The sequence below is a fragment of the Arvicola amphibius genome, chromosome 2 (genome assembly GCF_903992535.2).
Source record: "Arvicola amphibius chromosome 2, mArvAmp1.2, whole genome shotgun sequence".
NCBI lineage: Eukaryota > Metazoa > Chordata > Mammalia > Rodentia > Cricetidae > Arvicola > Arvicola amphibius.
In genome coordinates, this window is record NC_052048.2 from 18,705,421 (window position 1) to 18,715,913 (window position 10,493).

Genomic DNA, 10,493 nt, shown 5'->3' on the forward strand with positions numbered 1-10,493 from the left:
GACTGTACTTTCTTAGGATTACCACAGAAGGCTATCAGTCATCTGACAGGATTACTCAGTGTTGGTAACAGAGAGGTGACTAGGATTTGAAAAGTGGACTATGTGTAAGTTCACTGTCCTTTTGTGCTCTTCAATACCATCCCACACTAGACTGCTCCTTACTTCTGATTTAAACTGTTGGGAATTGTGGTCTAGCAACCCAGGCACCCTGGCTACTATTAATCCTTACAGAATGAAGTGAATCACAAGTTCTCCTACGTAAAACTCTTCCGTGATTGCTGTTTGGGTTTTTCAGTTTCATGTGCCATTTGAACATCAAACTTCCCATCACAGCGATTCATTCTATCTTTCTTTTTTTTTAAAGATGTATTTACTTTAATTTTATTATTTTTTTCTTTGCTTTCTTAATCTTAGTCTATGCTGCTGGCTACCAGATAAGTGTCAAGCCTTGTCCAAAGGCTTCTGTTAGGACTCAGGAGGATTATATTCTGGTTGCCACTGGAATGCATCTCTACTCACCTCACCAGGTACAGGAAGTAGAGCCACACCCCACTTTACAATGTGCTTCAAGATCAGAGATACCCACAGAAAGTACAGCTTGTAAACCTCAGTTCAAGACCCAGGAAAAAGCCACACCCACACCACAGGGCAACCAGAAAGTAAAAGTGGTTTATAAATGTTCCTTCCAAAGCCGAGAGAGGACAGGAGGGGAGGGGAGGGGGGGAGAAGAAGGGGAGGGGAAGAGAGGAGAGGGAGAGAGAGAGAGGAGAGAGAGAGGAGGAGAGAGGGAGAGAGATGAGAGAGCTGAGAGAGATGAGAGAGAGAGAGAGATGAGAGAGAGGAGAGAGAGAGAGAGAGAGAGAGAGAGAGAGGAGAGAGAGAGAGAGGAGAGAGATTTGTTCATTACCAAGATAAAATTAAATTTTTAGGAAAAGGGACGAATCTAAAAATTTATTATAGTAAGTGAGGGGTAACCGTGAACTATTAAGACAAATAACCCATTCTCTCATGTATGTGGATCTTACCTTGTGTATGTGTGTAGTCAAATGTTAGTGAGTGTAGGTTATTAAACCAGAAAGGGGACTAGGGGTTGGTTAAAGAAATGGAGGACTGAGGATAACGGAAAACATTTAACAAGAAAGCGCGCAGGAATCCTGTCGGCAGAAGGACTGGAGGCAGTAGATGGGGGAGAGGTAGAGTAGGTGGCTCATCCAAAACAGTAAGAATCCCATAATGACATCCGGGGCTTTATGTGCCACCATGCTCACGCAAGCAAATCTCATTAAACTCGATAAGTCCTTCCCCAACCCAGATGCACGTAAGGAGGACGTGATGATGGGGAGAGCGGTTCAGCAAAAGGGATGAGAGAGGGTAAGGAGGTAGAAAATCCATCTTATACGTGTAAGAAATCGTCAAAGAACTGAAAGTAAAAAGCAAAGCATATAAAAACCTTTACAAAAACAAAACAAACAATGTGCCTGTGATCTTAGGAAGCCGCTCCAGTGCGAACCTCTAGTCCTCAGGGTCTCCTGCCGACCTGCAGCTTTCCCCCGTCGACCTCCTCCATCGGGAAAGCTCCCCCCCCTCACCTGACGCTCTTCGTCCGCGCCGCTGACGTCACTACCCCGCGCCGGCGGCTCTTTCCCGGCCGTGCAGCGGGCTTTACTGAGGGCGAAAATGTCTATGGGTAGTGATTTCTACCTGCGCTACTACGTTGGGCACAAGGGCAAATTTGGGCACGAATTTCTGGAGTTCGAGTTTCGGCCGGACGGTGAGCGGGGGCGGGGGCGGGGGCGGAGCCGCGAGGGAGGGCCAGCTGCCCATGGGGTGGATTTCTAATTTATTTTCCTTTCTCTTTTGTTTATTTCAGTTTACTCGTTTAGTTTTGAGTCGGGGGTCTCGTTGTTTAGTCCAGGCTGACCTCGAACTCACGATCCTACTGCTTCAGCTTCCTGGATACTGGGGTGACTGGTATGTCAACATGCCCCAGCCTCCCAGGAGGGCTTGAAGGGGTTCCTTCCAACTTAGGAAGAGCTTGCGTGCTTTTGTGAGAGAAAAATTGCTGTAAAGTTACCCAGAAAGGCGTATCCTGCTACCACCAGAAAAGTTGAACATAAAGGAATAGGGAACCTGGAATGGAGAGCCTGTGCCTCGGCAGTGTTAACAGAATTACCAAGTGATATTTCAGCAGATGCTTGAAATCTTTGGGTAATCCTTTGACCGACTCACCCATTTACTGTATGTGTTAAGGTTGCATTGTAGGGGAGGTTGAAATACAGTTCTTCACCGTCTATGTCAAGATACATAGATGGATGATGCCCAGAGGTCAGGCAGTCAGCAAAAGCTGGAAGCTCTTTTCATATTACCTCCTAGGTGGTCAGCCCTGTTAAGAAGAAGCTGAATATCTCCTTCCCAGCCACTGGCTGTCAGAACACATTGAATGGGCAATGAACACAAGCTCTGGGCTTTCTAAGAAAAGCAAAGGCCACAGAAGGAGCTGCTGGTGCTCTGGGTGAAGAGTGGAGGGGTTGTGTGGTCCCAATCATTGATGGGGACGACAAATAAGGTTTTTGTTAAGTTGGGAGCGTAGGCCCCAGCCCCCAGGCCTGAGAGTTATTTTGGTCTGGACTCCAAATCCCAGCAGGCCAGGTCCTGACCCCTGGGGGGGGGGGGCAGGGGTCAGAACCATTTCCACAGAGTATTTAAATGAACTCACCAAAGAGGAACATATGGTCTCTTCCTTCTTCCCGGTGGTCGCTTTGCACATCGGGGCCACCTGAGAGTGCAGAACTCACATTAAACCTGGATATTTCTTAATTTGGCTTGTTTTGATTTGGCTTGATTGGGATTTTGTGTAGGCAGAGAGCTCATCATAGGAAAATATTCCTAACAGTTTCCCCATGCAAGAAGGCTTCTTGACCCACTTCAGAGTGCACCTGCTGTTGAGTAAGGAGCATACTTGCTATAGACCAAGGAGAACTGGAGAGAGGAAGCATACGTCTGTTCTAGATACATTGTGGATGCCAATCTGAGTGTCTGCAAATTGGTTGTTGTTTTTAAAAACAAGAATAGTCCTGGACTAACAGCTCGCAGAATCCTAAAGCTTTTCAAACTCTTCTGAAAAAGATTTCTACCAGTATGTTGTCAGAAAGCTCTTAAACAGAGAAGTCCCAGACCAAAGCACCTAAGATTCCCAACTTTGACTTATTACTCTGAAGAAACAACACTAAAAAAAATGAAGAGGCTGCAGAATACGGTAAATTTTTGTCCTAGACAATGAAGGAAGCCAAAAACAAAACAAAACAAAACCCGCCAGGAATAGATTTCCAAGAGACATAGACTGCCCTTTCTGAGAGCTTCGACTTTTACATCTGAGTCTAGGAAAGAGTAAGTCTTTAAGAGTATTAAATAAATGATCAGACCTTAAAAAGAAAGAGAGAAAAAAACTCCCTAAGCCAGGTGTGGTGGTGGCTTATTCTTTTAATCCCAGTACTTGGGAGGCAGAAGCAGGCAGAGCTCGATGAGTTCCAGGCCATCCTGATCTACATAGTGAGCTCCAGTACAGCCAGGGCTACACAGAGAAACCCTGTCTCTAAAAACAAAACAAAACACCCTCCCTCCCCCAAAATAAACCAAGCCAAAACAAAACCAAACCACCAAAACCAAAAAAAATCTTTCCTTAGAAGATGAGACACTTGAGATATGAAAGAAAAAACTTTCTTGTCTTCTGGGGGAGAGAAAAACTCCCTCCTGTGTAGTATAAGGCAATTCTGTCTTTGGACAGCTTTGTTTCCTGCCCTGAGGATTTTTATTTTTGAATGCACATTATGTACTGGGCAATACTTAAGTGTCAAAGCTAAAGGTGGAACTTGAGGCACAGACATTTAACTCCATATGACTCCATAGATTTTAAGTAAATGTTGTATGCATGTTTTGGACATTAAGTTTCTAGGCAACTTTATCCTTGTTCTCCAAATGTTGTTTGGAGCAAACTTACTTTGTTTCATGTGGTTGTTGCGGTAGCTTTTTGGTTTTGTACTTTTTACTTGGTTTGATTTTTTATTTATTTCTTTTGTAATTCTATTCTCAGTTTCCTTTCCCACGAATGTCATACAGCTTATCCTTATCACCTTGAATTACATAAATTAAGAGCAACACTATCAGGGAAATTTATGTTTGGATTGATTCTCATGCACCTTTGCCACAGAATCATTATACTCATAGGAGAAATGATGACTTACAGAATTTACAGTTTCTGGTGGGTATACCCCAGTCTAGTAACCTATTATTTTAGCACATGAGAAGGACACTATAGCTGTATCTGAGAATGTGGCTGACGAACCATGAAGGGAAGCACACATTGGGGCTTCAGAGGTCATGACAGATGGATTGAAATAGTCAGCCAACAAACTGAGAGTTTACAGAGTTTGTACACTTGCTAATTAGAATTTTTAAAGAATCTCATTATCTTAAGTATATACACTAATTTGAAGGAAAACTATTAAGAGAACATTTTAGAATAATAGAGAAAAGGTTGATGCAAAGGATACATCTTGAGACCTGTGTGGCCCTGAGCGAGTTGCTTCCCTTGATTTTATCTCCTGTGAGTTGGTGAGAAAGTGAAAGTTGCTACTAGAATTCCTTTAGAGATCAGAGGAAATGCTGTGAGGACTGCATTTAGCACCAGCACATGACACTTGAACAGTCACATTTAGTTCAGGGGCTAGATTAAGAACATACACCTGTTTGTTGTGTGCAACGTAAATCCCAGCACTTAGGACACAGGCAGGTTGTTAGATCACTTTGTGTGCAAGGCCACCAACCTGGCTACACAGTGAGATCCTGTGTCAGAGAGAGAGAGAGAGAGAGAGAGAGAGAGAGAGAGAGAGAGAGAGAGAGAGAGAGAGAGAGAGAGAGAGAGAGAGAACAGGACTTAACAAACCTGACCCATTGTATGTTGAAGTGAAGGTATGGAACATTTTAAAGTTTGCTAGCTCACTCTCATATTTATTGAGTGTTTAGCATTGATCTTACATGAAGATGATACTAATACAAGTGGGAATATGAAATTGTCTGTACCTTTAAAATTGTTCATGATGTTCTTTCTTTCTCTCCACACAGGAAAGCTTAGATATGCCAACAACAGCAACTATAAAAACGATGTGATGATCAGAAAAGAGGTGAGTTCTTCTCTCTCTCTCTCTCATCTTTCTTTCCTTCCTTCTTTTTTCTTTTTCTTTTCCTCTCTCTGTCTCTCTGTCTGTCTCTGTCTCTCTGTCTGTCTGTCTGTCTGTCTGTCTCTCTCTCTCTCTCTCTCTCTCTCTCTCACTCTCTCTCTCTCTCTCACTCTTGCTCTCTCTTTCTTTTTTGAGACAGCATCTCACTTTGTAGCCCTGGCTGTCCTGGAACTTACAGTGTAGATCAGGCTGGCTTTGAACTCAGAGAGATCCATCTGCCTCTGGCTAAGTTCTTTTCAAATGTCTAATGTTTTATGTTTTGTTGATTTATCTTGTCTGTATTGACAAAGTTATTCAAAGTCTCTGCGTCAATGAAGAAACCAATTTATAGATTGAAAGGTTTCTCTTAATTACGTATGATTATAGCATTTTTAAAAAAGGTTTTTTAACATTTGTATATTTGTGTGTGTATGTGTATGCTCACCCATTAGGTACACATGTAACATAGCATGCATGCGTGGAAATCAAAGAACAACTGCTAGGAATTGGCTTTCTCCTACCATGTGGGTTCTAGGGATTGAACTCAGTTCTTCAGTCTTGGCTGCCTTTATCCACTGAGCCATGGTGGTTCTTATTTTAGCATTTCTTTAAACAAAAGAGTCAATCTGGATATTTATAGCCCCATATCATTTAATTCATTTTGTGAAGTGTTATTTTTAAACAAAAGGCTTAGAAGTGTGAACTGGGCTTAGTGTGCCAGCTCCTGTGTGCTTGTGTCGTGTCCTCACTCTGTAGCGCTTATGTTGCTCCATTAACCGTAAGCTACCGGGGTGTCCCTGATACTCCTTACAGCAGCTCCGGTAAGAAGAGGGCAGGATGTCTGTCAGAGGGCAGCAGACTAGAAAACATATTGTGAGAAGGATAAATTTTAATTCTGCACCATTGGAATCAAATTCAGTTTTTTGCTCCTATTCTGTTCGACTATTTAGGATTTATAGCTTGCTTTTATTATATCTTGCTGAACTGTGGGAAGACAGATGGGCGTTATAAGTTTTTATTGTAATTGGTTTTCAGGCCTATGTTCACAAGAGTGTAATGGAAGAACTGAAGAGAATTATCGACGACAGTGAAATTACAAAAGAGGACGACGCTTTGTGGCCGCCCCCTGACAGGGTTGGCCGGCAGGTCTGTGCCAAGCGATTCGTTTAGTGGATAGAGTCAAAGATTATATGATAATATAAATGACAGGTTTTACCTCATACATTCAGGGTGGTTTCTTATTGAAACTTTGATTATATACCGTCATTTTCTTTTTAATTATTTTTTTGTGGTACTAGGAATTGAACTCAATATTCATACATGCTAAGCAAGCAATTATTCATCCAACTTATACCTTCCAGCTCTTACTTAGCTTCATTTCCTTTGCTACCTCCAACTCTTAGAGGAGTTAGCACATAGCTCTAAGTAGAGTAGTTAGCACATAGCTTTAAACTTGACAGTATTCTACATCTTCTCTCTCGTCTGTCCAGCCAAAGTTAGGGTATTTGGCGCTGTTTTTAAATTATTTATTGTAGATTAGCTGTTATCATTAATTATTTCTAATTTTGTAATTTCAGCATTGTATGTAAGTACAACTTTGATAGCTAAATTTGAGAGTTAGTTCTTATCACTTAGTGTAGCAATTCATTTTCTCTAATTTTTTACCTGTCAGAATTTATATATTTGAATGCCCAGAAAAAGTTTTGGTTGATTTTTTTTTTTGTTGTTGTTGCTATTCAAATGTATTTGGCTATTATATTCCCTTCAGAATACTTGGTGTTTCTCAAAGTGGTCCCAAAGAACTCTGCAGGTCTAATTTCACTCTGTATAAAGATAGTTTGGCTTCTGAATTGGGTATTTTCAACTCTTGGAGAAGTGAAATACCAGATCTGGGAGAAAGAAACATGTAATTTCATTTTTGTGTGTTCCTGAGGACTAAACTTTATATCACACTTTCTTTGACGAGAGGAAAATATATAGTGGCATAAAACATGCTGAAAGTAGCAGGCATTTAACTGTTCTGTGACAAGAGCCTCGTGTAGAGTGTGCTGCAGGGAAACAGGTAGTGGTCTGTGATCTGTGGGAACTGGAGGCATAGTAATACCACTGTTAACATAGTAGTCACTGGGTGTCTGTGTCCACAAAACATTAAGATATTTTAAAATTATTAAGCCTGTTTCTACAGTGAGGATATGATATCTAGACTTGACTGTTTATAAGTTGATATAATTCTTTTAGAGGGTGGTTTTGTAATATACATCTGAAAATGCCAATATTTTCCATTTATTTTTGACGTGTCATCTCATTTCTGAACTACCAGTTCTAGAAAAATGACTGCAGATATGGAGACAGTCTTATTAGATATAAAAACATTTTTCACCTGAGCTTGTGCTCTTATCTGTGCACTGGTAATGCGTTTTAATGAGGGGGTAGTGGGGCTGCTCCAAAAACTGCCACTGGATAACAAAGAATTTTGTAATTATTAGAGAATATTAGCTAATTCTCAGTTTGCTGTATCTCATGAAGTGCATAGTTAGGCCTTTTGATTAAGTAGGTAGAACCGTCTTTATTAGGATCTGGTTCGTAATTCAGTGTAAGAACGCTTTAAACATGCAGCCCCTTCATTAGCTTTAGGTTTCTGGATAAGTAGTACAGATAAAATTTGTATGATGATAATGATACTGAAGCAACCACATTACATTGTATTGTTTTATAAGTTCTAGTTTTTATTGAATTTCAGAGAGTATTAGTCTCTATGTGGGAACGTTACTGTTACGGTACAGTAGTCTTGGTTATTGATATCATTGTCTGTTCTGTGCTTTATGAGTTTAGGACTGTACATTTGTGAAAAGGGATAACGAAGTCTTTTCCCTTGCAAAGGTGTCTTAGAGACTGCAGAGAGTGTCTGTAAAGTCCCAGCAGTCGGGCCCGATATATGGTAGGGGTTAAAATGGTAGCTGTTGTGAATGTCATATATTTGTAGAAACTTACAGAAAGGGAAAATGCATTTTGTGATACTTTAAATGGGTTTGTATTTATATAATCATTTCTATAACATATGCTTTAAAGCGACAGCTCTCATGTTTACCGACATCATAAGAAACACGTCTGTGTTGGTTTGTCTGAGGCCTTTCTTTTTAATGGCTCTGGGAAGCAGGTCTGTCTTGATTCTGAAATTGAGGCCAGTGTTCAATGTGCAATCGATGAGGTTATATTAAGAGGATTCAGTCTAGCAGATTAAATTTCTTTTGGCTTTTTGTGTTGATCAGACTGGCTTTGGATTTGAGACAGTCCTCCTACCTGGCCTTCTGAGTGTTGGGATTATGAACATGTGCCACAATGCTTGGTGGAGATTAAATTTCTTTCCCCTCTATTAAGTTCTAGAAAGTTTGTACTTCTTTGTAGCATGAGTACAGGTATATGTGAGGTAGACTTTTTTACTTTTTTTTTTTTAACTGATGCTATTTCTCTGCTGTTTTTTGTTTCCAGGAACTTGAAATTGTAATTGGGGATGAGCACATTTCTTTTACCACATCAAAAATAGGTTCTCTTATTGATGTAAATCAATCAAAGTAAGTATATTAAAGTGTTTGGCTGAGCTGATGTAACTCATTAGTGAGGCTCATGTTAGTACTATGGTCTACATAAGGCAATTTAGTATTCAGAAGCCACTGGGACATTTAAGTAATTAAACACTTGTTATCTGACTGCCTGAGGTATTAACAGCATTATTTCACTAAGTACCCAGTTCAGCAGTGTGCATAATAATGCCCGATATTTGTAGGTCATTTTGTATTAAAAATCTTGGTTATAATGTCATGAAATGTAAAGGAAGAAAGTTTTGGATTGCTCATCTTCATTGAGCCCGTATTATGTCATACTTTCCCTTGGGTTTAGCACTTGAACTGAACAGTAGGCGTGTGTGTGAGCCAGCTCTGTGTCCGTAGGTTCTTTCCAGCATGTATTTAAGCTTTGCTGGCCTGAATCATGTCACTTCTTCATGCTTTTCTCCCTGAAAATGTCCCTGTATTGCTTTCATTGCTTATGTTGCCCTAGATCATAGCTTATTTGAGTGAGCTGCTTGAGAACCTTGCTTTGTCTTCAGAGTTAGAAGCGTGCCCAGCACATAGAAGGTGCTTCAAATAAGAATTGAAGCAGGGGAAAGGATGAGCGCACAATAGTAATGGACACTGTTCATGAAGAACAACTGGCTGTTTAAACCTAAATAGATTCCTACAGTTGGGGAGGACGTGGGCTGTGTGCTGGCCTGGGTTTGTAAGTGGACGTGCTTCTCTCCAGAGAGCAGTGAGTGCTCCTGGACTGCACTCCTCCCTACGGGAAGAGAGAAGCGCTAGTCGGTCCATTTGGTCCGTTCGTTCACTTCGGCTGTCAGCAAGTGTTCCTTCTTCCTGAACTTTATAAGCTTAATTGGTACAAATGGTTTGCTTTGTTTCAGGAATTTATAAGATTATGTTTCATAGAAAACAAAAGGTAACTTTATTTATTCATTTTTTAATTTTAGGGATCCCGAAGGACTCCGTGTATTTTACTATTTGGTGCAGGACTTGAAATGTTTAGTGTTCAGTCTCATTGGACTGCATTTCAAGATTAAGCCAATTTAATTTAATACTTTTGAGGTTATTTATATATTTAATTAAAGGGAGGTTTTTTATTGATAATTTTGGAATTTTTATGAATGTGAAACTTTTGTATATAAACTCAATATGTGAAAAAAAACAGGTTTAATGGTTTTCCTCTCTTGGGTCCATGTGGGCTAGATAGTCCCTATATGCATTTGATTCTGTAAATAAAAGCCACTTTTTGTTGAAATTTTGCCCTAATAAAACGTACCAAAGCCTGGATGTGGAGTTTTTTGTTTTCTTTTGACTGAATCCATGTCTTGCTTTAAGGATGGTAAGTTGTTCTGGTTGGTATGGTTGGAAGAGCCTAGTGCAGAGGTTGCTCATCTGGAAGTACACAGCCAAATTCCAGCTACTGAAGTTGCCATAGAATCACTTTTCTGCTTCCGTACTTCATAGGACTTATCTTTGTGATACGTACAGAGGTTGTTTACAGAGGTTTGAGATTTTGTTTTTTTACATTATCTCAAGGCTTCTTGGGATCCTTCACGTTTAAATATTTCCTGAAGTTGTTAAAAGAGCATATTCAGTTCTCCACGTTTGAAAGAGCATAGTCAGTACTCCACATTTGGCCTATCTTATTATGCTCTTACTCCTATGTGCATGTGTGCACACTTATGTAGGAGCTGAGTTGAAG

At 40.4% G+C, this 10,493-nt stretch overlaps 1 protein-coding gene across 1 annotated transcript; it reads left to right on the forward strand.

Moving 5' to 3' along the window:
- The first annotated feature begins 1,605 nt into the window (after positions 1 to 1,605).
- Magohb (mago homolog B, exon junction complex subunit) lies at positions 1,606 to 10,076 on the forward strand. Its single transcript, XM_038319214.2, has 5 exons — positions 1,606 to 1,771; positions 5,122 to 5,180; positions 6,252 to 6,362; positions 8,706 to 8,788; positions 9,739 to 10,076. Exons 1-5 carry the CDS (start codon positions 1,678 to 1,680, stop codon positions 9,836 to 9,838), a joined length of 447 nt encoding a protein of 148 aa, XP_038175142.1. The 5' UTR covers positions 1,606 to 1,677; the 3' UTR covers positions 9,839 to 10,076.
- The last annotated feature ends 417 nt before the right edge of the window (positions 10,077 to 10,493 follow it).

Bases quoted from the DNA above. Each gene is read 5' to 3' on its own strand.
- Magohb (XM_038319214.2), top strand. From the start codon at position 1,678: ATGTCTATGGGTAGTGATTTCTACCTGCGCTACTACGTTGGGCACAAG. The intron at 1,772-5,121 runs GTGAGCGGGGGC...CTCTCCACACAG, and splicing joins GTTCGAGTTTCGGCCGGACG to GAAAGCTTAGATATGCCAAC. The intron at 6,363-8,705 runs GTCTGTGCCAAG...TTTTGTTTCCAG, and splicing joins CTGACAGGGTTGGCCGGCAG to GAACTTGAAATTGTAATTGG.